This window comes from Chelonoidis abingdonii, chromosome 11 (assembly GCF_003597395.2).
Source record: "Chelonoidis abingdonii isolate Lonesome George chromosome 11, CheloAbing_2.0, whole genome shotgun sequence".
Classification (NCBI taxonomy): domain Eukaryota; kingdom Metazoa; phylum Chordata; order Testudines; family Testudinidae; genus Chelonoidis; species Chelonoidis abingdonii.
Window position 1 is genome coordinate 20,119,689 of NC_133779.1, and position 23,908 is coordinate 20,143,596.

At 63.9% G+C, this 23,908-nt stretch overlaps 1 protein-coding gene and 1 long non-coding RNA gene across 3 annotated transcripts in view; one reads left to right on the plus strand and one right to left on the minus strand.

Moving 5' to 3' along the window:
• FLNA (filamin A) overlaps positions 1 to 23,326 on the plus strand; it is a 58,884-nt gene extending 35,558 nt beyond the window's left edge. Inside the window, exons 15-46 of one of the 2 annotated variants that reach the window (XM_075070796.1) lie at positions 460 to 583; positions 879 to 1,039; positions 2,008 to 2,098; positions 2,308 to 2,477; positions 3,016 to 3,133; positions 4,225 to 4,487; positions 5,357 to 5,954; positions 6,240 to 6,413; positions 6,501 to 6,663; positions 7,074 to 7,234; positions 7,458 to 7,628; positions 7,716 to 7,839; positions 8,112 to 8,268; positions 8,457 to 8,646; positions 8,831 to 8,854; positions 10,958 to 11,205; positions 11,508 to 11,610; positions 13,111 to 13,251; positions 13,330 to 13,458; positions 13,977 to 14,150; positions 14,254 to 14,415; positions 14,597 to 14,800; positions 16,764 to 16,916; positions 17,121 to 17,243; positions 17,329 to 17,595; positions 17,677 to 17,814; positions 18,060 to 18,175; positions 20,853 to 20,985; positions 21,413 to 21,589; positions 21,805 to 22,023; positions 22,198 to 22,401; positions 22,927 to 23,326. In XM_075070796.1, the coding sequence (XP_074926897.1) occupies positions 460 to 583; positions 879 to 1,039; positions 2,008 to 2,098; positions 2,308 to 2,477; positions 3,016 to 3,133; positions 4,225 to 4,487; positions 5,357 to 5,954; positions 6,240 to 6,413; positions 6,501 to 6,663; positions 7,074 to 7,234; positions 7,458 to 7,628; positions 7,716 to 7,839; positions 8,112 to 8,268; positions 8,457 to 8,646; positions 8,831 to 8,854; positions 10,958 to 11,205; positions 11,508 to 11,610; positions 13,111 to 13,251; positions 13,330 to 13,458; positions 13,977 to 14,150; positions 14,254 to 14,415; positions 14,597 to 14,800; positions 16,764 to 16,916; positions 17,121 to 17,243; positions 17,329 to 17,595; positions 17,677 to 17,814; positions 18,060 to 18,175; positions 20,853 to 20,985; positions 21,413 to 21,589; positions 21,805 to 22,023; positions 22,198 to 22,401; positions 22,927 to 23,114 (5,568 nt within the window). In that variant the 3' untranslated portion in view covers positions 23,115 to 23,326. The remainder of the gene's footprint in view (positions 1 to 459; positions 584 to 878; positions 1,040 to 2,007; positions 2,099 to 2,307; positions 2,478 to 3,015; positions 3,134 to 4,224; positions 4,488 to 5,356; positions 5,955 to 6,239; positions 6,414 to 6,500; positions 6,664 to 7,073; positions 7,235 to 7,457; positions 7,629 to 7,715; positions 7,840 to 8,111; positions 8,269 to 8,456; positions 8,647 to 8,830; positions 8,855 to 10,957; positions 11,206 to 11,507; positions 11,611 to 13,110; positions 13,252 to 13,329; positions 13,459 to 13,976; positions 14,151 to 14,253; positions 14,416 to 14,596; positions 14,801 to 16,763; positions 16,917 to 17,120; positions 17,244 to 17,328; positions 17,596 to 17,676; positions 17,815 to 18,059; positions 18,176 to 20,852; positions 20,986 to 21,412; positions 21,590 to 21,804; positions 22,024 to 22,197; positions 22,402 to 22,926) is intronic. The other variant, XM_075070797.1, reaches the window with a different exon arrangement.
• The window catches only part of LOC142047515 (uncharacterized), a 329,291-nt gene that overhangs the window by 261,436 nt on the left and 43,947 nt on the right, over positions 1 to 23,908 (minus strand). The window lies entirely within an intron of this gene.

Consider the following 23,908-nt stretch of genomic DNA (forward strand, 5'->3'; position numbering starts at 1 on the left):
GCCAGGACTCCTGGGTTCTCTCCCCAGCCCTGGGAGGGCAATGGGGACTGTTGGGTTAGAGTTGGGGGGCTGGGAGCCAGGACTCCTGGGTTCTCTCCCCGGCCCTGGGAGGGCAATGGGGACTGTTGGGTTAGAGTTGGGGGGCTGGGGGCCAGGACTCCTGGGTTCTCTCCCCGGCTCTGGGAGGGCAGTGGGGGCTGGTGGGTTAGACGGGCGGCTGGGAGCCAGGACTCCTGGGTTCTGTCCCTGGCTCTGGGAGTGGGGGGGCGGGGTTAGGAGTGGGGGGGGTTGTGTGTATTACAGGAGCAATAGGCATTATAATGCCAAGCACCCTTCTTCCCCCCCCCCCCCCCCGAACCCTGTAGCTGGGGCCTTCTGGGACCCATTCCCTGTCAGGGTGCTGGCCCTCCACCCCCGAGCTCTTCACCTGGGGCCATCTGAGCTGTCCCTTTCCCCCAGGTGAACGTGGGGGCCGGCAGCCACCCCCACAAGGTGAAGGTGTACGGCCCTGGCGTGGCCAAGACGGGGCTCAAGGCCCATGAACCCACCTACTTCACCGTGGACTGTGCCGAGGCTGGGCAGGGTGAGAGCCAAGCGGGGCTTGTGGGGCTGGAGGGGAGCTGGGTTCCTGGGGCCAGGCTGCAGGGTGAGAGCCAGGAGGCTTTTTGGGGGGGTGAGCCAAGGGGCTGATGGGTGGGGGTTGGGGGCAGGCTGCAGGGCAGGAGCTGGGGGGTGGGTGTCTAACGGTCTCCCCGTGCCTCCCACACAGGGGGACTTGTGAGGGGTGGGTTAGTGATTTGAGGGTCGGCAGGGCAGGGGGGCTCTGTGGGGAACTTATGGCTCTGCTGGGTCCCCCCCCCGCCGCCGCTGCCGCCCAGGTGATGTGAGCATCGGGATCAAGTGCGCCCCAGGCGTGGTGGGGCCGGCTGAGGCCGACATCGACTTCGACATCATCCGCAACGACAACGACACGTTCACCGTGCGCTACACGCCCCGCGGGCCTGGCACCTACACCATCATGGTGCTCTTCGCTGACCAGGTCTGCCAGGGGGAAAGCGGGGGGGGGGGGGCACCAAAATGCTGGTGCTTTCCGCTCATCGCATCCTGCCCATATTTTGGGGGAACGGCCTTGGGAGGAGCAGGGGTGGGAAGGGTGCAATGTGAGGAGGGAGATAATCCGGTGGGGGTGGGGGTGGGGGTGCCGGGGCGCCATCCTACCGTTTTTTCATCACTCGCTCCTATGGGGCAGGCTCTGTGTCACAGTCCCCGGGTGATGCTCTGGAACTTCCCAAGTCGAAACCAGTCAGGACTCTGGGGGAGCCTCGTCTCTCGCTCTGACCTCTGAGCATTCAGCATCTCCTGCCCCACTGTGCGCTTTCCCCAGCAATTTCCCAGGCGGGGTCCTGGGGCTGCCAGAGGGCCCTGCCCCCACCAGACATGACGCTCAGCCAGCCCGTAGAACAGAGTGATGTATTCATTAGCAGGAACGCAGCGTAGAAGAGAAATTGGTGATTTTCAGGCAAGCCTATCTTGGGAGTCCGGGGCCAGACACTTGGGGCCCCACGTCTTCCAGTCCCCGAGGTAGACGACTGCCTAGCTTCCAGCAACCGACCTCCACCACATCTGTTGCTTCTCCTCCTCTTTGTCCTGCTTCCGGGCAAAAAGTGTCACTTAGTCACACCCCCCTCCGGGGTTTCCAGTTACATACCTGCAGACAGCTGGGCAGCCTCACCTGCACCCAATTCCCACCACCGAAGCTTTGGTGCAGTACATAGGGAAACTGAGGCACACATCTTATTAGCGTAGGACAGAGACTCACATGCAACATAACAAGATGAATAAAACCCCACTTCGTCACACTCTGCTCTGGGAGCGCTGGGGGCTCCCCACTTCCTGGGCTTGGGGGGGTTTTAGGGGTGGTGGTGGGGCTCATTGCAGAGGGGAGCTGTCCTGCTCAGAGTGGTGGGAGGGGGTTCAGGTTTCTCTGACTCCCTGCTACCTCCTTAGGCGACCCCCACCAGCCCCATCCGCATCAAGGTGGACCCATCCCACGACGCCAGCAAGGTCAAGGCCGAAGGGCCTGGACTGAACCGGACCGGTGAGTTTGGAGGGGAGGGGTCTGGTCTGTGCAAGGGAGAAAATTCTGACTTGGTGCAGGGGATGAGGCAGCATGGGGGGATGGAGGGGAAAGGGGGGGTGCAGGCAGCTGGGGGGATGGAGGGGAACGGGGGGGCGCAGGCAGCGGGGGAGGATGGAAGGGAAGAGGGGCAAGGACACTCCCTGACCCCCATGGGCTCTCCCTGGCAGGCGTGGAGCTGGGCAAACCCACCCACTTCACAGTGAACGCCAAGGCAGGGGGCCGGGCGCCGCTGGACGTGCAGTTCACCGGCCCAGCCAAGGGCGAGGCGGTGCGGGACTTGGAGGTGATAGATAACCACGACGGGACCCACACAGTGAAATACACCCCTGTGCAGCAGGTATGAAGGGGAGCACCGGCTCCAGCCCCTCGAGCCGGCAGGGCATGGCTCTCTGAGGGCCCCTCCCGCAAGTCCCCCCCAGGCCTGGGGCTGGGCTCCGTATGGCCCCTGGGAGGAGCCCCTTTCAGTGTGACGGGCCCTTCTCGGGGGTGCACTCTCTCAGGGGGGTTAAACTCTGGGCCCCGCCGGCACCTCGGACTGCACCTGTCTAAACCTCCAGCAGCCTGGCTCTGCCGTTGGCCCCCTCAGGGAGTCCCCTCGTTCTGGTCTCTGCTCCCTCTGGGGGTGAGGGACCCGCTGTGCCCCCTCATCTCTAGCCTGCAGGGGCTTGCTACCAACATAGCACGGAAGAGATGCCCTGGCCATCAGTGGCCAGCCATGGTCCGTGCCTGTCGCAGTCACATCTGTGCTCTAGGGGTTGCTGCGATGGTCACACACCTTTGTCCCACCACTGAGAGACTTGAGTAACATGTAGAAACTGAGGCATGCACACAGTTTTCAGAGAAAACGATACAAACCTTCCCGCTTCATCACACAGGGTAACCTGGGTGTGGCAGTCACCTACGGCGGAGACCACATCCTCAAAAGTCCCTTCAGCGTGGGCGTGGCCCCCAGCCTGGACCTCAGCAAGATCAAGATCACTGGCCTGGCTGACAGTGCGTATCTGCGTGGGGAGGGCTGGGCCTCCTGTCGCAGCTAAGGGGACACAACCAGCACTTGGGGAGCTGGGGGTCGAACCTGCCCCATGCCTGGGTGCAGCTAAGGGGGCGAGCGCGGTGCTGGTGGGTGGGGTCACAGACTCACAGATTGTGCCCACTCTTGGCCCTGTGCGGTCCATGGGGGGTGCCCCTTTCAGTGCTACAGCCCTTCTCGGGGGTCCACTCTCTCTCGAGATCAGGCCTCTCCACCTCCTGGAGTCGCACCTCTCTGAGTCTTAGCACATCTGTCTCTGCTGTGGGCCCCCCCAGGGAGTCCCCTGGTTCTGGGCCCCCCGGGCCTCCACCCCCGCCCCCCGGGTCACTAGCCCGGAGTGACTCTCAGCCAGCATAAAACAGGAAGGTTTATTGAGAGTTGAACACAGCACAGGAACCTCTCAGCCTCCCTCAGCCCAGCACATCCTAGTCCCCCTGCAGCCAGGGAGCAGGCAGAGCCCCCCCTCCAGCCCCGAGCCCCCCTGCTTCCCAGCTGGACATCTGATATCCCCAAGTCCCCTCTGTCCATTGTCTTCTCTCCAGGTAAACAAGCTCCTAAAACCAGAAGGCCTGGGTCTCCTCTCCTCTCAGCCCCCCGCTGGCCCCTCTGGCTGGAGCAGGCTGGTCAGGTCCCCGGGGTCCTCTCCCCATAGCCCATTGTCCCTAATTGGCCAGAACCGGCTGCGACTCCTGAGCTGGGCCTCCGGGTCGCTGGGGTCTCCATCCTCCAGGCCATCGGCCGGGGTCCCAAGTTCCCTCTCTGGTCCTGTCCCCCAACAAACTCTCTCTCTCCCTTCCCCTCGTTAAACCAGTAACAACCAGGGACACTGACTCCCACCCCCTCTGCATGTGACTCACTGGAATACACAGAAAACACAAGAAACGCCCCCCACTTCAACACAGGGAGGCTGGGAAAACCTGGCTCCTATATGGAGGGGCAACATTGGACAGCAGGCAGGGTGGGGGTCCATGGTGGGGCAGATGGGGCCCGGCCATGGGGAGGGGGCTGGCGGACGTGCCTGGGTCCGGACTTATGGCTCTATCTCTCTGTGCAGAGGTTGAGGCGGGCAAGGACCAGGAGTTCACGGTCAAGTCCAAAGGGGCCGGCGGGCAGGGCAAGGTGGCTGCTCAGATCACGGGGCCGGCGGGCAAGCCGGTGCCCTGCAAGGTGGAGCCAGGCCTGAGCCTTGACAACAATGTGGTGAAATTCATTCCCCGCGAGGAGGGGCCCTACGAGGTGCAGGTGACCTACGATGGAGCCCCCGTGCCCGGCAGCCCCTTCCCCATAGAGGCGATGCCCCCCACCAACCCCTCCAAGGTGAGTGTTCCCTGCTACCCTCCCCATGGGCAGCCCTGCCAGGGGGGACCTGGGAGGTGGGACACCCCAGGCCCACTTGCTGGGGGGGCTAGAGTCCTTCCCCTGCCCAAAGAGAGAGGCCGGGGGGAGGTGGGTGGGGGTCCATGCTGGGGCAGATGGTTACCTGGTGAGATGGGCATGGCGTGTGACCTTAGCAAGGCAGGTGAGGCCTTGGTGAGGCAGGCAGGGGCTGGTGCTCGGCTGGACGGGTACCCGGGGAGGGGCAGGGCCTTGGCGAGGCGGGAGGGGGCTGGTGCTTTGGTGGGCGGGTACCCAGCGAGGGGTGGGGCCTTGATGAAGCAGGCAGGGCTCAGGCGGATGGGTACCCAGCGGGGGGGTGGGGCCTTGGCAAAGCGGGCGGGGCTCGGGTGGATGGGTACCTGGCGAGGGGTGGAGCCCTGGCGAAGTGGGCGGGGCTTGGGCTGATGGGTACCCGGCGGGGCCTTGGCGAAGCGGGCGGGGCTCGGGCGGATGGGTACCTGGTGGGGGGCGGGGCCTTGGCAAAGCAGGTGGGGCTCGGCTGGACGGGTACCCGGGGAGGGGCAGGGCCTTGGCGAGGCGGGAGGGGCTCGGGCGGACGGGTACCCAGAAGGGGGCGGGGCCTTGGTGAAACGGGCGGGGCTCAGGCGGACGGGTACCTGGCGAGGGGTGGAGCCCTGGTGAAGTGGGCGGGGCTCGGGCAGATGGGTACCCGGCGGGGCCTTGACGAAGTGGCAAGGGCTCGGGCGGATGGGTACCTGGTGGGGGGCGGGGCCTTGGCGAAGCGGGCGGGGCTCGGGCGGACGGGTAGCCCGCGAGCTCAGGGCCCTGTCCCCACCCTCTCCCTGCAGGTGAAGGCTTATGGGCCAGGGCTGAAGGGCGGCCAGGCTGGCTCACCTGCCCCTTTCACCATTGACACGAAGGGGGCTGGCACAGGGGGCCTGGGGCTGACGGTGGAGGGTCCCTGCGAGGCCAAAATTGAGTGCTTGGACAATGGGGATGGCACCTGCTCTGTCTCCTACCTGCCGACGGAGCCAGGCGAGTACAACATCAACATCCTGTTTGCGGGCGCCCATGTGCCCGGCTCCCCGTTCCGGGCGGCCATCCAGCCCCGCTTCGACCCCTCCAAGGTGACCTGCTCGGGGCCGGGGCTGGAGCGGGCCACGGCCGGCCAGACGGGCCAGTTCCACGTGGACTGTTCACGGGCCGGCAGCGCCGAGCTCACCATTGAGATCATCTCGGAGGGGGGGGCGCAGGCCGAGGTGCGGGTGCAGGACAACGGTGACGGGACCTACACCATCGCCTACACCCCACTCTGCTCCGGCACCTACACCATCACTATCAAGTACGGCGGGCAGCCCGTGCCCCACTTCCCCAGCACGCTGCAGGTGGAGCCAGCCCTCGACACCTCCGGGGTCAAGGTCTACGGGCCCGGCGTGGATGGTGACGGTCAGCGGGGAGCAGGGGCTCGGGACTGGGGACGGAGGCTGCAGGGGGATGAGCCTGGCGTGGGTGGTCAGTGGGACACGGGGTGCTGTGGGGGTAGCCATGGGGCTGGGCCGGGGGAGGTGACGGTCTGACGGGCTCAGGGGGCTGGGGGACAGATGCAGGGGGGTGGACGTGATGGGCGGGGGGCAAAGACCCACTGGGGACGGGGGGGTCCGGCGGCTTGGGAGCAGGGTTAATTCCTGGGGGGCAGGCTGGCCCGCGGCCTGACCCGACCCCCTGGTTCAGGTGTGTTCCGGGAGGCCACGACCGAGTTCTGTGTGGATGCCCGGGCGCTGGGCGTGTCCGGGGGACCCCACGTGAAGACCCGGGTGTCGAACCCCTCGGGGAACCTGACCGAGGCTCTTGTGCAGGACCTGGGCGATGGCACCTACCGTGTGGAGTACACCCCCTACGAGGAGGGTGAGCTGGGGCCCGGGGTGTGGGAGGGGGCTGGGGGGGGACGGAGCCCCGCCCCCCTGACCTCCCTCTTCCCCCACCCCCTGGCAGGCGTCCACTCAGTTGATGTGACCTACGATGGGAGCCCCGTGCCCAACAGCCCCTTCCGGGTGCCTGTCACCGAGGGCTGCGATCCCACCCGGGTCCGAGTGCACGGCCCAGGCCTCCAGAGCGGCACCACCAACCAGCCCAATCGCTTCACCGTGGAGACCAGGTGAGGGCCGGGGGGAGTTGGCACCGCTCGGGGGGGGGGGGGGGATTGGCACTGCTTGGGGGTCTTCTGGCCTGTGGCGGGAATGGAGGGCATTGGGCATGCTCGGGGTCCTGGCTCTGGGGGGCCAGGGAGGGGTTGTTGGCACCACATGGGGGGTGGCGGGGGACGGGGGCGTGGCATCGATTGGGGGGTCCTGGCTCGCAGGGTGAAGGGCGGTGTTGGCATCACTCTGGGATCCCGGCTCGGGGGAACCACGGTGGGGAGGAGGGCATTGGCACCGCTCTGGGGTCCCGGCTTGGAGGGGCTGCGGAGGGGAAAGGGGGGCCATGGCACCGCTCAGGGGTCCCGGCTCGGGTTCTCTGCCCCAAGTGGCTGAGCCTCATTGTGCTTCTCTCTCGTCCTCCACCCAGGGGTGCTGGCACCGGGGGCCTGGGCCTGGCCGTGGAGGGCCCCTCCGAAGCCAAGATGTCCTGCACTGATAACAAGGATGGCAGCTGCTCGGTGGAGTACATCCCCTACGAACCCGGCACCTACAGCCTGAATGTCACCTACGGCGGGCACCAGGTGCCAGGTACGGGGGCAGGGTGTGGGGCTGGGCCATGGGGCACTGAGGGCTGAGTAAGAGGGCAAAGCTCAGTCTGTGTCAGTGGGGATTGGCCCGCGGTGGGTCTGGGTAAGAGGACAGGACCTGGGCTGTGGGTGCCCTGCAGGCAGGTGTCGTGTGGGGCTGGGGGTGCTGTGGGGGCAGGGCTGGGGGCACGGGGTCTCAGTTTCCCCTTCTTCCCCCCGGGCAGGGAGTCCCTTCCAGGTGCCAGTGCACGACGTGGTGGACTCGTCCAAGGTGCTGTGCTCGGGGCCAGGACTGACGCCAGGAGTTGTACGGGCCAGCGTGCCCCAGACCTTCTCCGTCGACACCAGCCAGGCAGGCGTGGCCCCCCTGCAGGTCAAGGTGCAAGGCCCCAAAGGTGAGTGCCTGCTGCTACCAGGGGGAAGAAAAGGGGAAACTCAGACCCAGCCCACACCCCCTGATCCCCGGCGTCTTCCTCCCCCAGGCGTGGTGGAGCCGGTGGAAGTAGTGGAGAACAGTGACGGCACCCAGACGGTGAGCTACGTCCCCAGCCGCGAGGGGCCGTACAGCATCGCCGTGCACTACGGAGACCAAGAAGTGCCGCGCAGGTAGGGGAGCTGGTGAGGGGGCTGAGTGCAGCCAGATGGGCCGTGTGCTGCTGGGGGGAGGTGGGACATGTGGGATCAATGGGGGGTGAGGCCAGGGCACCATGCCCAGGAAAGGGGCTGGGAGTTGGGGCAGGGGTGCCCAGGCCGGACTGGGTGTAGGGAGCCAGGTGTGGGGATGGGTGGCCATCCCATGGAGACCTTGCCCCACTCCAGGGGGGAGCAATGGGGTGCGGCCTCCGCCTGGCCGCCACTGAACCGACCACCTCCTCCAGCCCCTTCAAGGTGAAGGTTCTGCCCACGCACGACGCCAGCAAAGTGAAGGCCAGCGGCCCCGGGCTCAACACCACCGGGGTCCCTGCCAGCCTGCCCGTGGAGTTCACCATTGACGCCAAGGACGCCGGCGAGGGGCTGCTGGCCGTGCAGATCACGGTGAGCGGGGTGGGAGGGGGCTGCCGGAGGGTGTTTGGGGGGGGTCTGTTCTCTGTTCATTCCCCCCCCCCCCCGTCGGCGGCGAGGGGCTGCTGGCCATGCAGATCACGGTGAGCGGGGTGGGAGGGGGCTGCCGGAGGGTGGGGAGGGGGGAATCTGTTCTGTTTTCATCCCCCTGATGCCCCCAGGACCCCGAGGGGAAGCCCAAGAAGGCCACGATCCGGGACAACCAGGATGGCACCTACACGGTCTCCTACGTGCCGGACACAACGGGCCGCTATACCATCCTCATCAAATATGGCGGGGACGAGATCCCCTACTCCCCCTACCGCATCCGCGCCCTGCCCACTGGCGACGCCAGCAAGTGCACCGTCACCGGTGAGCACCTCGGGGGCCGGCACGGGGCGGGCAGGGGGGCCGCGCCACCCTCACGCTGGCACACACCACCTGCTTCGGCAGCCACCTGTGGGGCCCGCCACTGCGGCAGGGGGGCGGGGGGCTGCTGGGGGTGTGATCTGTGTCTCACTTGACATTTCCTCGCTTCTCTGCCCCGTCACCGTAGTGTCGATCGGAGGTCACGGGCTAGGTAAGCCAGCCGCTGCACCCACCCCTCCCTGCATGGCTGCGTGGCCCGGGGCTGCATGGCTTCGGGAAGGAGGGATGGGTGACCCCCCTCTCCTGGCAGCAGCACCGTGGGGGCCCTGCGCACGCCAGCAGTCTCACCCTGCGCCCCAGGGCAAGGGGGCTTCTGTGGGAGAAGGGGGCCCGGGGCACGCCTCTCCGCCAGGATCTGGGACTCTGGAGCTGAGCTTCGCGAGGGACCCTCGCACAGCTCCAGGGCACCCCTCAGAGATTCAGACAAGCAGAGCAGGGCCCTGCTTCCAGGCTGGAGCGGCCACCGACCCCTTGTGGTGCGAAGCGGCTGCTTCTTCCTTCCAGCCACCGCCTCGAGGTGCATTCGGACGTCTCTGGCTTGTCTTAAAACTTCTTCTGTGTTCACCGGAAAATGCAGCTTCCTCAACCACTGATTCCCGCCCCACCCCACCCCACCCCACGGGACTGGGCTGAAAAATAATGTCTGCAGAGGAAATCAGCTCCTTTGACTCAGCGCTGGGGTTTTGTTTCCCCCACACACCCCGGCCTGTCTTCAGGCTGGGATCCTGCCTCGAGGCAGAGCGAGAGTCTGACTCATCTCCGTGGTCATGCGGGTTTGACTGAGCCGCCCTCGCCGGGTGTCTCCTCATGGCTCTGAGCAGCCAAGAGGTTCCCTTACTCGGTGTCCCGCGCGGAGGCCTGGAAATGGGACTGCTAGCACCCACCCGGGTTCCAAAGTGTCCACGGAGCTTTGAACCGAAGTTCTTGACTTACAAACATGCTCCAGGAGCCGACCATTTAAAGGCACAGATTGATTTTTCTCTGTGGGGAAACTGAGTCAGACCTGTCTCCAAATGGGCATTTCACGGGAGAACGAGCCTCCAGCTGACTGGCTGGGAGGGTCCCGGTGGCTTTCTCCGGCTGGAGGATGAAATTAGAGGCTGTTTCGAGTTCTGACTGGGTGGCTTTCTGGCAAGCCCGGGGGCAGCCTCCATTTGCTGAGCTGGAACGAAAGTTTGACCCAGTTCTCCAGCAGACAGTCCGCCTCTCAACCGCAAACCAAACCCTGACTCGAGCCGCCCGCTTTGAGGTTCCCCCCAGGCCCCTGGACTCGGAGCTCCCAAACCTCACGGGGCGGGGCGGGCGGGGGCTCTTCCCTGTCAGGCGCGAGGGGCTGCGTGTCGCGGGGGTTGGGGAGGGGGGGACACACACTCTTCCCTGTCAGGTGCGAGGGGCCGTGTCTCGGGGGTGTGGGGGGGACACACACTCTTCCCTGTCAGGTGCAAGAGGCCAGGGCAGCTCTCAGCTTTGCTTCGAAACGTTAGTTTTTGAGCCCAAACTGAACTTCTGTCCACTCAAAGTTCAGCTGGAACCAAACCCCGGCTCTGAGCGAGGTCCTGTGGCCTCCCCACCCCCGGGCAGACCCACCTGAATCACGAGGGGGATTCTCTGGCCCCCCAAGGCATTGAAGGCTCAGGCCCTCCAACTGTCAGGTTGCTTGCCAGGGGAGGGGTCGGGTTAGCCTGGGGGGCGGGCAGGGGGCTGCTTTGCTTTGCTGCTGGGGCTTTAATGGCCAGCTTAATGCTCTCCGCCCTGAGGGCTGCATGACGCAAGTTGGCCAGTTCTCAGCTGTTTGCTCCCCCCACCGCCCCCCTCCAATGGGATGGGCCAGGTCTGGCCTGGGGTTGGGGCCCCATCAGGCTGGGCGCTGCCAGGGATGGGAAGGGGGCTGTGAACCTGGATAGGGGCCGGACAGGAGATCTGTGCAGCATGTGGCCTGACGGGGACCCCGATTGCAGCTGGCTCTGCTGCACCCCTCGGGGGCCCCCCAAGACTGTTTGGGGATCCGTGTCGCTCCCAACCTCGCTTGGTGGGGGCATCTGTAGGGCTGGGGACCCCCCCCCCAGCTCCTGGAGGGTCTGTGCAGCGCCTGGCGCGGGGGGCGCCCTGATCGTGGGGGCCAGTTCCAGCTGGGGGTGAAGTTGGGGGCAGACTGGGGATTTCCTTTTCCAGCTGCTGCAGTTGCATGAGGGGGTGGTGGGTGGGGAGGGGGAGTGGCTTGGGCAGATTCTCAATCCCCCCTCCCGCCCCCCAGGCGCCGGAATCGGCCCCACCATCCAGATTGGGGAGGAGACAGTGATCACTGTGGACACCAAGGCGGCGGGCAAAGGGAAGGTGACCTGCACGGTCTGCACGCCCGACGGCTCCGAGGTGGATGTGGACGTGGTGGAGAATGAGGATGGCACCTTCGACATCTTCTACACAGCCCCCCAGCCCGGGAAATACGTCATCTGCGTCCGCTTCGGGGGCGAGCACATCCCCAACAGCCCCTTCCAGGTCCTGGTGAGTGCACAGGGGGGGCCAGATCTGCCCCCTCCCTCCCCATCCTGGTGTCGCAGCCCAGCACCGTAACGCAGGATGCTCCGCGCAGGTCACAAAGTAATGACAGCACAGCCTATCTCCCTGGACTCAAAACTCGCTCGCACACGGGACTCTGGCCGGGCTCATCCTCCCGGCTGGGCGCCGTGGAAGCCCCTCTCCGGGCTGTTCCAGGGGCCATGTAGCATCTGGAGGCCTCCCCAGCTCTCTGTACAGCAGCCCTCGCTCACTGCTCTGTATGGGGGGTGTCTTGGGGTCTTTCACAGGCCACAGACCGTCCGCTGATGGGCGTCAATGGCCTGGATGTGGCCGGGCTGCGGCCGTTTGACCTGGTCATTCCGTTCACCATCAAGAAGGGGGAGATCACGGGTAAGTCTGGGGGGGACAGATGCTGTGGGGCTGCATCCCCTGTAGGCAGCATTTGACATGGAACAGACTCTCTCCCCATCGCCAGCAGCTGGTCCCCGCCCACCCCTCCGGATTCCCAAGAACAGAGGAGATCCTAATATAGCCAGAGCAGCCCTTTGGGTCCATCAACCTGGCGTCCGGCCTGGTTGTCCCCTGCCCCCCTGGGATCACCCCTATGGGTCCCTCCAGCCTGGCATCCTGTGTGACAGGTTCCCCCCAGGGCGCCACTGAGCCCCCTGATCCACCAGCCTGGGCTCCCTCTTGTTCCCGAGCTCGCTCTTTCGCCTGCAGACACAGGTAGGGACCCCCCAGCTGCGGCTTCACGCACACGCTGAGACTAGCTCTGCCTGGGGAGCTCGGCTAAGGACCTGCCCAGCTGGGCCCATCGGGCACTGCCCTGGGAACGTCCTAGCATGAGCTCGGGACGTTTCCCCCCCCCCCCCCCCGACGTGGAGAGGGACCTGCTCAGCTTTCTGCCCCCAGGTGGGTCCGATTCCCACCTGCCTTACACAGACCAGCCCGAATGGGGGTCAGGAGTGACACTAGGGGAGAGCAGCAGATGGAAGCAGCTCAGCCCGCGAATAAACAACCCCCCAAAGTGAGCGTAACCCCCTCACTAGGGGGCTGGAAACTGGCCAGTTCCCCACCCCCACACCCCCCAGCGATAAACAGTGTGGCTGGTTCCCGCCCCGCCCGAGCAATAAACAGCCTGGCTGGTTCTTGCGGCAGAAGCTGTCGCGGCTTTCCCAGCTTTTCATGCCCAGGAGAAAAACCCCTTCGCCTGGGGGTGGCCAGCACTTCCTCTCCCCTTTTCTATCTTCTCCCCACATTTCCCATGGGGCAGGGCTGTGTCGGAGGGGTTTCTATCGGTCCCAGTCCCTGGGGTTACCTGGGCTGTGTGTGCGTCTCCTCAGTGATCCACGGGCGCTGTTTGGCCTTTACTGTCCTACCTGAAAGGCTGTTTGTTGGGAGGTTGAACCCCCCCACATTTCAGTAACACCCCCACGTCAGTAATACCCCCACACATCCTCACACCCTCACATTTCAGTAACACACCCACAACCACACACACACCACACACCGACCCACGCATTTCAGTAACACACCCATCCACAATCACACACACCCATTTCAGTAACACTCCCCCCCCCACACACACACACATGATCCAACGGGCTGTCACAGATCAAGACATTTAGAACGACCCCTCCCCAGGCGCACTGTGCACAAAACATCTGAATTCCATGATGAGTGAATATTGGGGTGTCGCATCCTGTCTCCAGTAGGGCTGCGTTGCAGGGGGAGGGGATCTCACGCACGCACGCACACATGCACGCTCCGGGCTCAAGGCCCGTATAACTGGGCCAGAGGGGCCATGTCCCCCTGTGGGGCAGGGGGGCAGCCAGGGGCCAGGACTGACACCCCCCCCCCCACACACACACACACATGCTCTGCCCCCAGGTGAGGTCCGGATGCCCTCGGGAAAGGTGGCCAAGCCCGACATCACGGACAACAAGGACGGGACGGTGACGGTGAGATATGCGCCCACCGAGGCCGGGCTGCATGAGATGGACATCCGCTGTGACAGCCTGCACATCCCAGGTGCCGGGGGGGGCCTGGGGGGGCCGTGGCTGGGGAGAAGGGCCGATGCAGGCTCTGACACCCCCCTGTGCCCCCTAGGCAGCCCCCTGCAGTTCTACGTGGACTACGTCAACAGTGGGCACGTCACAGCCTACGGCCCGGGGCTGATCCACGGCGTAGTCAACAAGCCGGCAACCTTCACCGTCAACACCAAGGATGCGGGCGAAGGTGCGGCCGAACGCCTGGGTTCCCTCCCCGGCTTTGGGGGGGGTGGAGGGAGGGGGCTGGGGAGAAACCAGGAGGGGAGTGGAGTCTGGCAGTTAGAGCGGGGGGCTGGGAGCCAGGACGCCTGGGTTCCCTCCCCGGCTACGGAAGGGCAGTGGGGGCTGGTGGTTAGGGCGGGGGCTGGGAGCCAGGATGCCTGGGTTCCCTCCCTGGCTATGGAAGGGCAGTGGGGGCTGATGGTTAGAGCGGGGGCATGGCGGGGGCTGGGAGCCAGGATGCCTGGGTTCCCTCCCTGGCTATGGAAGGGCAGTGGGGGCTGGTGGTTAGAGCGAGGGCATGGCGGGGGCTGGGAGCCAGGATGCCTGGGTTCCCTCCCTGGCTACGGAAGGGCAGTGGGGGCTGATGGTTAGAGCGGGGGGGCTGGGAGGTCCTGACCTGTCAGTTCCCCTGAGGGTGCCAGGTTGGGGGCGGGAGCTGGGCCTTGTGGGGTCTCACAGCCGTGCTGACCCCTCCCCCCTCAGGTGGGCTGTCCCTGGCGGTTGAGGGCCCCTCCAAGGCTGAGATCAGCTGCACCGACAACCAGGACGGCACCTGCAGCGTCTCCTACCTGCCAGTGTTGCCCGGTGACTACAGCATCGTGGTGAAATACAACGAGAAGCACATCGCAGGCAGCCCCTTCACTGCCCGCATCACCGGTCAGCGGGGTCCCCGGGAGGGGCTTGGCGGCTGGAGTTGGGGGGAGGGTGGACAGAGAGGCTGGGGCTCCCCTCGGCTCATGCACCCCACCCCCACCCCCAGGCGACGACACGCTGCGAATGTCCCAGCTGAAGGTCGGGTCCTCGGCTGACATCCCCCTGGACATCGCGGAGACGGATCTGAGCCAGTTGACAGCAACCGTCACCCCCCCGTCAGGGCGCGAGGAGCCCTGCCAGCTTAAGCGCCTGCGCAATGGCCATGTGGGTGAGTCCCCCGCCCCCGGGCCAGTGCCCTCCGGCTCTGCCAATGCCCCTCACTCCCGACCCGCAGCCCCTGCTAGCCCAGCCCTGGGCTCCCCCAGAGCTCTGCCAGGGCCCCTCACTCCCGACCCGCAGCCCCTGCTAGCCCAGCCCTGCCGGTGCCCATCACTACTGACTTCCCCCAGGTATCTCGTTTGTGCCCAAGGAGGTGGGCGAGCACCTGGTGAACATCAAGCGGAACGGGCAACATGTTCCCAACAGCCCCATCACGGTGACCATCAGCCAGTCAGAGATCGGTGACGCCAGCCGGGTCCGCGTCTCGGGGCCTGGCCTCAGCGAGGGGCGCACCTTTGAGCCGGCTGAGTTTCTCATCGACACCCGGGATGCAGGTGCGGCCACAGGATGCTTGGGTTCTCTCCCAGCTCTGGGAGGGGAGGAGGGTCTGATGGGTTAGAACGGGGGCGGGGGGGGTGGGAGCCAGGACTCCTGGGTTCTTTTTAGCTGACAGATCTGAGGAACTGTCCCAGACTGAGGTGTCATTAGAGGAGGTTTTGGAACAAATTGATCAGTTAAGCACCAGTAAGTCACCAGGACCAGATGGCATTCCCCCAAGAGTTCTGAGGGCACTCAAATGTGAAATTGCAGAACTACTAACTGTGGTTTGTAACTTATCATATAAATCAGCTTCTGTACCAGGTGACTGGAGGATAGCTAAGGTGATGCCAAGTTTTAAAAAGGACTCCAGAGGTGATCCTGGCAATTACAGGTCTGTAAGCCTGACTTCAGTACTGGGCAAATTCGTTGAAACTATAGTAGAGAACAATATTGTCAGACAGTCAGATGAACAGAATTTCTTGAGGAAGAGTCAACATGGTTTTAGAAAAGGGAAATCACGCCTCCCCAATCTACTGAATTCTTTGAGGGGGTCAACAAGCATGTGGACAAGGGGAATCCAGTGAACATAGTGTACTTAGATTTCCAGAAACCTTTGACAAGGTCCCTCCCCAAAGGCTCTTACGCAAAATAAGCTGCCGCAGGATATGAGGGAAGGTCCTTTCATGGATCAGTAACTGGTTAAAAGACAGGAAACAAAGGGTAGGAATAAATGGTCAGTTTTCAGAACGGAGGGAGGTGAATAGTGGTGTCCCCCCAGGGGTCTGTACTGGGTCCAGTTCTATTCAACATGTTCATAAATGATCTGGAAAAAGGGGTAAACAGTGAGGTGGCAAAACTTGCAGACGATACAAAACTACTCAAGATAGTTGAGTCCCAGGCAGACTGTGAAGAGCTACAAAAACTGGGTGACTGAGCAACAAAATGGCAGATGAAATTCAGTGATGATAATTGCAAAGTGATGCACATTGGAAAACACCATCCCAACTCTACATATAAAATGATGGGGACTAAATTAGCTGTTACCACTCAAGAAAGATCTTGGAGTCCTTGTGGAGTTCTCTGAACACATCCACTCAATGAGCACCAGCAGGCAAAAAAGCAAACAGAACGTTGGGAATAATTAAGAAAGGGATAGATAATAGGACAGAAAGTATCATGTTGTCTCTCTATAAATCCCTGGTCCACCCACATCTTGAATACTGCGTGCAGATGTGGTCACCCCATCTCAATCAAGAGATATTGGAATTGGAAAAGGTTCAGAAAAGGGCAACAACAATTATTAGGGGTATTGAACGGCTTCCATATGAGGGGAGATTTAATAAACCTGGGACTTTTCAGCTTGGAAATGAGATGACTAAGGGGGGATATGACAGAGGTCTATAAAATCATGACTGGGGTAGAGACAGTAAGTAAGTGTTGTTTCTACTTCTCCTAACACAAGAACTAGAGGTCACCAAATGACATGAATAGGCAGCAGGTTTAAAACAAACAAAAGGAAGTGGTTTTTCTTCTCATAACGCACAGCCAACCTGTGGAACTCCTCGCCATGGGATGTTGTGAAGGCCAAGACTATAACAGGGCTCAAAAAAGAACTAGAGAAGGTCATGGAGGATAGTTTCATCAATGGCTATTGGCCAGGACGAGCAGGGATGGTGTCCGGAGCCTCTGTTGCCAGGAGCTGGGAATGGGCAACAGGGGATGGGTCACTTGATTCCCTGTTCTGTTAATTCCCTCTGGGGCACCTGGCATTGGCTGTAAGAAGGCAGGATAGTGGGCAAGATGGACCTTTGCTCTGACCCAGTAGGGCGGTTCTTATGTTCTCTCCTTGCTCTGGGAGGGGAGGGAGGCCTGGTGAGTGAGAGCAGGGGGCTTGGAGGCAGGACTCATGGGTTTTCTGCGAGGGGGGGATGCTTGGATGGCCTGCACCCCCCCCCACACTCCCTCCTGTGCCCCCAGGCTACGGCGGGCTCAGCTTGTCCATCGAGGGCCCCAGCAAGGTGGATATCAACACAGAAGACCTGGAGGACGGGACTTGCCGCGTCACCTATTGCCCCACGGAGCCTGGCAACTACATCATATCCATCAAATTCGCTGACCAGCACGTGCCAGGTGAGGAGCCCAGCGCGGAGCTCTGCCCCAACAGGCCAGACCACCTTCCCCAGCGATACATGGTCAGAGCGACCCCGGGGGTCCAGCTGCAAGGCTGCGTGGTAGAGGGGGTGTTAGGCCCTGTAGGGGGCATGGGTGACCCCAGGAAATGCCATGGGGCGCTGGCTGTCTGTGGCCCTGCCTGACCCCTCCCTCACCCCCCAGGGAGCCCCTTCTCAGTGAAGGTGACAGGCGAGGGACGGGTGAAGGAGAGCATCACCCGGCGCCGCCGTGCCCCCCCTGTGGCCAACGTGGGCAGCGCCTGCGACCTCAGTCTCAAGATTCCAGGTGAGCAGGGACAGGGGGGCTTGTGTTTGGGGGGCTGGTGGGTCCAGAGGCGTATGGGGCTTCTGACCCCCCCCTCTCCCCCCAGAGATCAGCCTGGCGGACATGACAGCCCAAGTGACGGGCCCCTCGGGGCAGCGGCTGGCGGCTGAGGTGCTGGAGGCGGAGAACAGCACCTATTGCGTCCGGTTCGTGCCCACCGAGACGGGGGTGCACTCGGTCAGCGTCAAGTACAAGGGACAGCATGTTCCTGGTAGCCCCTTCCAGTTCACTGTTGGGCCGCTGGGCGAGGGCGGCGCCCACAAGGTGCGGGCGGGGGGCCCTGGCCTTGAGCGGGCCGAGGCCGGCGTGCCAGGTAAGCGGGTGCTGGAGGCTGGTGCTGGAGGGGCCCAGGGGCCTGCCCAGCAGCCTGGGTAACAGTGTCTCCCTCCTGCAGCCGAGTTCAGCATCTGGACGCGGGAGGCAGGCGCCGGGGGTCTCTCCATAGCCGTCGAAGGGCCCAGCAAGGCTGAGATCGCCTTCGAGGACAGGAAAGACGGGTCCTGCGGCGTGGCCTACATCGTCCAGGAGCCCGGTACGGGGGGGGGCCTGCGGGGCGGCTGGACCAGCTCTGACGTCGACCTGGGGGCAGAGAACCACCCAGTTGACTATGTGGAGGGCTGGCAGTGGGGCTGGGCGGTGCTAACTCCCCACTATCCCCCAGGTGGCTACAAGGTGGGCTGGGGGGCCGGCAGTGGGGCTTGGAGACTGACTGACAGGGGACTGGCAATGGGGTTGGGGGACTGGCAGGGGGTGGCGCTAACCTCCCTCTCCCCCCAGGTGACTACGAGGTGTCGGTGAAGTTCAACGAGGAGCACATTCCTGAAAGCCCCTTCGTGGTGCTGGCGGCAGCCCCCTGCCATGACGCCCGGCGCCTGACTGTTACCAGCCTTCAGGTGAGGCACTGGAGAAACCGCTGGGCCCCCGCCCTCCTGCTGCCGGCACGGCCCTGGGGGCGGCTGCTGGGGAGTGACATGTTGCTACTGCCTGGGGGGCAGCCCCCCAGCCGCACCCCTATCCTCAGCATTCACAGAGCTAGCAGGCCCCCTGACCACCCTGCACGATCACAGGGGCAGGTCCCGTCAAGCTGGGGGTGAATGTGGCTGGCTGGACCCACCCCTGTCTGCTTGGTAGGGGCCTGACCCACAGCTGGGGCCTCTGCCCCAGCACATGCAGAGAGAGGGGCTGCTCGCTGTTCCCGTGGGGGGTGCTGTTACTCTGCAGGGGGGGCTCAGTGGGTCTTGTCACCACAGGATTGTCTTCCCCCCACTCCCTCCCATCTGCACCATGGGGCGGAATGTATCTGACCATGCCAGCCCCACAGCCATACCCCCCTTGCATGACCAGCCCGAGAGCAGCTGTCAGCTCCTGTCCCAGGGACGGAGACTCCAGCCGCGCCGAAGGGCCACGTGTGGAACTCCCTGAATTCCCGTCTCCAGCCCAGCCTGTGCTGGTAGGGCCGTGCCCCCTGGGGCACCTTGAGGCCCCCTGGCAGCTCGCCCTGCCCCATGGGCCCCCCTGTGATGATGCGGTTCTGGCAGGACCCAACTGAGGTGCCAATTCAGGACCAATTGCTTAAACAGGGCAATTACAGCCCTAGGCCTGGGTTTTTCCACCTCTAAGGCAAACCAAAGCAGCGACCCAATTGAACCAGAAATAGAAAAATGCCGGACATACTAAACAAGCCCTATGGCCGGCCAGTTTTCTACCACCGTCTAAAAGGCAAACAAAGCTAAGCCAGACCGAGTGACCTAAGTCATCCCCCCCCTCCCAGTCCCCCCCCCCCAGACACCACAAGTCACACAACACGATTCCCTCCAGGACCCACTCCAGTTTCCCAGGTATCCCCACCTGCGCCACTCGGCATAATGGGCGGGTATTGAGAAGTTGGGTTAATTTGAAACGCACAACACGGTCCCAGTAAAGCCAAGGTTCTCTCGATCCCAGAGAATCTCATGGCCCCATGAGTGTAACCAGGTCACTATCACACGTTCAAGATACTTACCCCCAATCCCGCTGGTGCCAACCCTCTAGGAATTCTACTAGTCGGAATGCCGTTTAAGTTCATAAAAGGGGATAGATCCATAGCGGGAGCTAGTAGATTGGTTGACATGTGAGTTTTTGGGATCACCGTTGACAACCACGAGTTGATCCGCAAGTTCCTTGGGTCAGGCTTGTATCCTATGAATGGGAGGTTTCATAATGCCCGATCTCTCATGGAACATCCGCCCGCATGGCACGGCGTTCGTTTCAGTCCTTTGTTCAGTAGCTTTCAGTTCAGTCCTTTGTTCAGAGCTTCAGTTCGTAGCAAAGTCCCCAGAGCTCTGGGGCAGGATTGAGGACGAGGTGGAGACGAGGCCTCGGCCTTTTCTAGGCTTTTCCAGGTGTAAGAACCTCTCTGTCCTTCCTGTGGAAAATTACCGCAAGGTGGAGCCTGGGGTCACATGGGCCAGGCCCTGCACTTGGCCGAGTCACAAGGCGGATCTGCCTCCTCGCCATGGGTCAGTTGTAGCTGATGGGCTGTAACGGGCCCCCAAGCCGGCCGGGCCGAGCTGACCCCAACTCGTCTGGGGTGTCACCCCGAGGCACAGCCCGCGTTTGAAGGACAGACAGGGCAGAGCCGATATTCACAACTTCATACAAAATGACACGTGCACCCAGACAGGACAATCCTACCCAGCACCCCACAACCTGGCCTAGGCACCGCAGCTCACCCCCTTTGGCACTGAATCTTGCATAGACCTTGGCTGCAACCATGTTCTATATGGTCCCAGATTATATCAATAACGTCACACCCCCGGCAGCTCGTCCTGCCCCTCGGGACCCCCGGCTGCTCGACCTCTCAATACAGCAGGCCAGGCCTTTGATCTTTCCTGGTAAAACAGCCCCCCCCCCCACCTCCTTTGGGGTCCCCCAACCTCTCCGTGGGTGAGGAGCTTGCAGTGAGCTGGCTGTGACCACAGGTCCCTCGGGACGGAGCTTCCCTCCCCAGACGTGCTGCCCACTCCTTGTCGCTGGCCATGTAACCCCCTTGCCCCACAGTGTGTGTAGGGGGCACAGGGAGGGAGCGGAGGCCCCATCCGGGGCTGTAACCTGTCTGCCCCCCTCTGGCATCAAGAGGAAGCTGGGGGCTGTGGGGTTGAAGGGGCCATGTGCTCGAGGGCTGGGGTGGGGGGTAGTGCAGCCGCCGGGGAGTGGGGTTGGGATCCTGTGCCGGCCCAGGACAGCAGGGTGCCCCCAAATCCCCCTGGGGCACCGCGGTTTTCTCTCGTGTCTCTTTTAAAGGCTCTTAACAGACCCCAACAACGCCCAGGCCAGGTGTTGCTTAAAGAGAGAGAGCTGCCCCCCTCCCCCCCGCCGCGGGCTGCTGGGACTCTGCTCCCTCTGCCTCCATAGCCTGAGGCTGCCCTTCGGGCCCGGGCCCAGCCCAACGCCAGCCCGCGCTCCCAGCTCTCCCTCTTTAAGCAGCCGGACCCAGGAAGGTAAGTGACACAGCTGGGCTGAGGTGACCCCCTGGTCTCTCACTGCCCCACCCTGCCCCCTGGTCCCGCTAACGCTCTGCTGTGCTTCCAGGAGTCAGGCCTCAAGGCCAACCAGCCAGCTTCCTTTGCAGTCAGCCTGAACGGCGCCAAGGGGGCGCTGGACGCCAAGGTGCACAGCCCCTCGGGCGCGCTGGAGGAATGTCACGTCACCGAGATTGATGAAGGTGAGGCCGCCTCCTGGAGCGAGGCCTGGACCCTCGGCTGGGGCAGGCAGGGGGCGGAGAACCCAGGAGTCCTGGCTGCCAGCCTCCCCTGCTCTAACCACCAGCCCCCACTCTCCTCCCAGAGCTGGGGAGAGAACCCAGGAGTCCTGGCTCCCAGCCCCCCCTGCTCTAACCACCAGCCCGCACTCCCCTCCCAGAGCCGGGGAGAGAACCCAGGAGTCCTGGCTCCCAGCCCCCCCTGCTCTAACCACCAGCCCCGACTCCTCTCCCAGAGCCGGAGAGAGAACCCAGGAGTCTGGGCTCCCAGCCCCTTCCCCACCCTCTTTAATTGCCAGCCCCTCCCCACTGAACAAGCTGCTGCTCCTGCCCCAGGGCTGCTGGGGGGGCAGGACCCCAATGCTCCCCCTAATGCCGCCCCTCCCCCCAGATAAATACGCCGTGCGCTTCATCCCGCGGGAGAACGGCGTCTACTCCATCGACGTCAAGTTCAACAGCACCCACATCCCCGGCAGCCCCTTCAAGATCCGCGTTGGGGAGCCGGGCCAGGCAGGCGACCCAGGCCTGGTGTCTGCATACGGCAAGGGCCTAGAGGGGGGCACCACCGGTATGGGCTGCAGCCGGGAACGAGGGGCACCACCGGTGGGGGCTGCGGGTCAGGAGGGAGGGAGGGGCCATGGCCGGCCTGGGGGGGACTGCGGGTTGGGAGGGAGGGGCACCACCAGTGGGGGTTGTGGGTCAGGAGTGAGGGGCAATGGCTGGGCCGGGGGGGCCTGCGGGTCAGGAGGGAGGGGCACCAGTATTGACACGTGACAATTGCAGGCAGCCCGGCGGAGTTCGTGGTGAACACGACCAACGCGGGGCCCGGGGCCCTGGCCGTGACCATCGACGGCCCCTCCAAGGTGCAGATGGACTGCCAGGAGTGCGCCGAGGGCTACAAAGTGACCTACACGCCCCTGGTGCCTGGCAGCTACCTGATCTCCATCAAGTACGGTGGCCCTTACCACATCGCTGGCAGCCCCTTCAAGGCCAAGATCACAGGTGTGGGCCCTGGGGGCGGGCCTTTTGCAAGCCCCTCCCACAGTGGGAGGTTCACTTCTCCACGAGCAATGGGCTCAGGCTCTATGCACACTCAGACAGCATCAGCTGTCCTGGTGCCAGAGGTGGGGGATCCCCCCCCACTGCCCCCAATCACCCCGATCTTCCCTCTCACAGGCTCCCGCCTGGTGAGCAGCCACAGCCTGCATGAGACGTCCTCTGTCTTCGTGGACTCAGCCGGGCGGGCGGAGGTGGCCGTGCTGCAGGGGGCGCCCCCCAAGTTTGCCTCGGACGCCAGCAAGGTGGTGGCCAAGGGTCTGGGGCTGAGCAAGGGCTTCGTGGGCCAGAAGAACTCCTTCACAGTGGACTGCAGTAAAGCAGGTGTGGGGGGTGGTGGGGGCTGGGCCAGGTGCCAGGTCTGTGCGGGCTGGGTGTGAGGAGATGGGTTATTCTGGGGAGGATTGGAGGGCAGCTCCGCCCCCCCCCCCCCCCCCCTCACCACCACCACCACCACGCGGTGCTGCTGTTTTTGCCCCGGAGACATAAGGCAGGAACAGCTGGGCTGGGTGAAGGCGTCTGGGGTGGCTGCAGTGGGACTGTGGGGTGGCAGTTGTGCCATGGGGGGTGGATCTAGGCCTGCTCATCGTGCAGAGCCCTTTGTACCCTCTCCCCCTTACTGACTAGAACCCTCAGAACCAGCCCAGCTCTAGGGCTGCTGTAGTTGGGGGGCTGGCTGGGGGGGAGGATCAGGCAGTTGGGGGCTGGCTGGTAGGGGAATGGAGGGGGGGTGTTGGCTGTGGGGTGGATCAAGCAGCTGGGAGACTAGCTGGGAGGAGGGTGGAGCTGAGGGGGATTAGGCAAGTGAGGCTCACAGGCCGGGCTCCCCTGACCCCCGTGCCTCCCTAGGGAACAACATGCTGCTGGTGGGCGTGCACGGCCCTCGCACACCGTGCGAGGAGATCCTGGTGAAGCACCTGGGGAACCGGCTCTACAGTGTCTGCTACCTGCTGAAGGAAAAGGGCGACTACGTCCTAGTGGTGAAATGGGGCGACCAGCACGTGCCCAACAGCCCCTTCCACGTCTCTGTGCCATAGCCCCCCTGCCACCCGGACTCCTGGGTCCCCGCTGCCTGCTGGCCTTCCCCCCACCCCGGCGCCTGGGGGACCGCTGCCTTCGCCGCTTCGCCCAGTTAACCAGCCCCCTCCCCTGCCACCCCCTCCGGGTTATTCAGTGTGGGTGAATATTTCTGTACATGCTGCCCCCCGCCCCCCAGGGACGGGCAGTAAAGTGTTCTGCTTCTGCTGCCGCCTGTGTGTCCGTCCGTCCGTCTGCCCGTCCGTCAGGGGGGTGCTGCGGGGGACATGGGCTGCGGATCCCTGGCGTCTCCCTCAGCCAGGGCCAAGGAGTCCCACAGGCCCTAGCCGGCAGATCTCAGCCCCCCTAGCTCCCCCTGCCTCCCTGCAGCTTTCGCACAGCCTGGCTTGCGCCCGGCCCCTTCCCCATCCTCGTGCCCAGCCCCACCCGGCTCCCCGTGCCCCGGCTCCCGCCTCGCCCGGCTGCTGGCGCAGAGCGGCTGTCACCTCCGCCCAAAGGAAATCGCAAGCCGGGCCTCAGAGCGCGTGGGGTTGCCAGGGCCAGGCAGCTCCACAGGGCAGGGCCCACGAATGAGGGGCACAGCAGAGAGACGGGGGGGGGGCAGGCTGGCCCCATGGCCAGCCCCTTCCTTTCCTGGCAGCTGCCCAGCTCCTTCATCTGATGCTGTGTGGGGAGGGGGTGGGGCAGCCCTCCCTCCAAGCTGGCGCCAACCCCCAAGGCTCAGAGCTGCTGCCAGGGCAGGACATGTCCCAGCAGCGCCTGGCACACGAGACTGGCAGCCACGGGCCGGCCA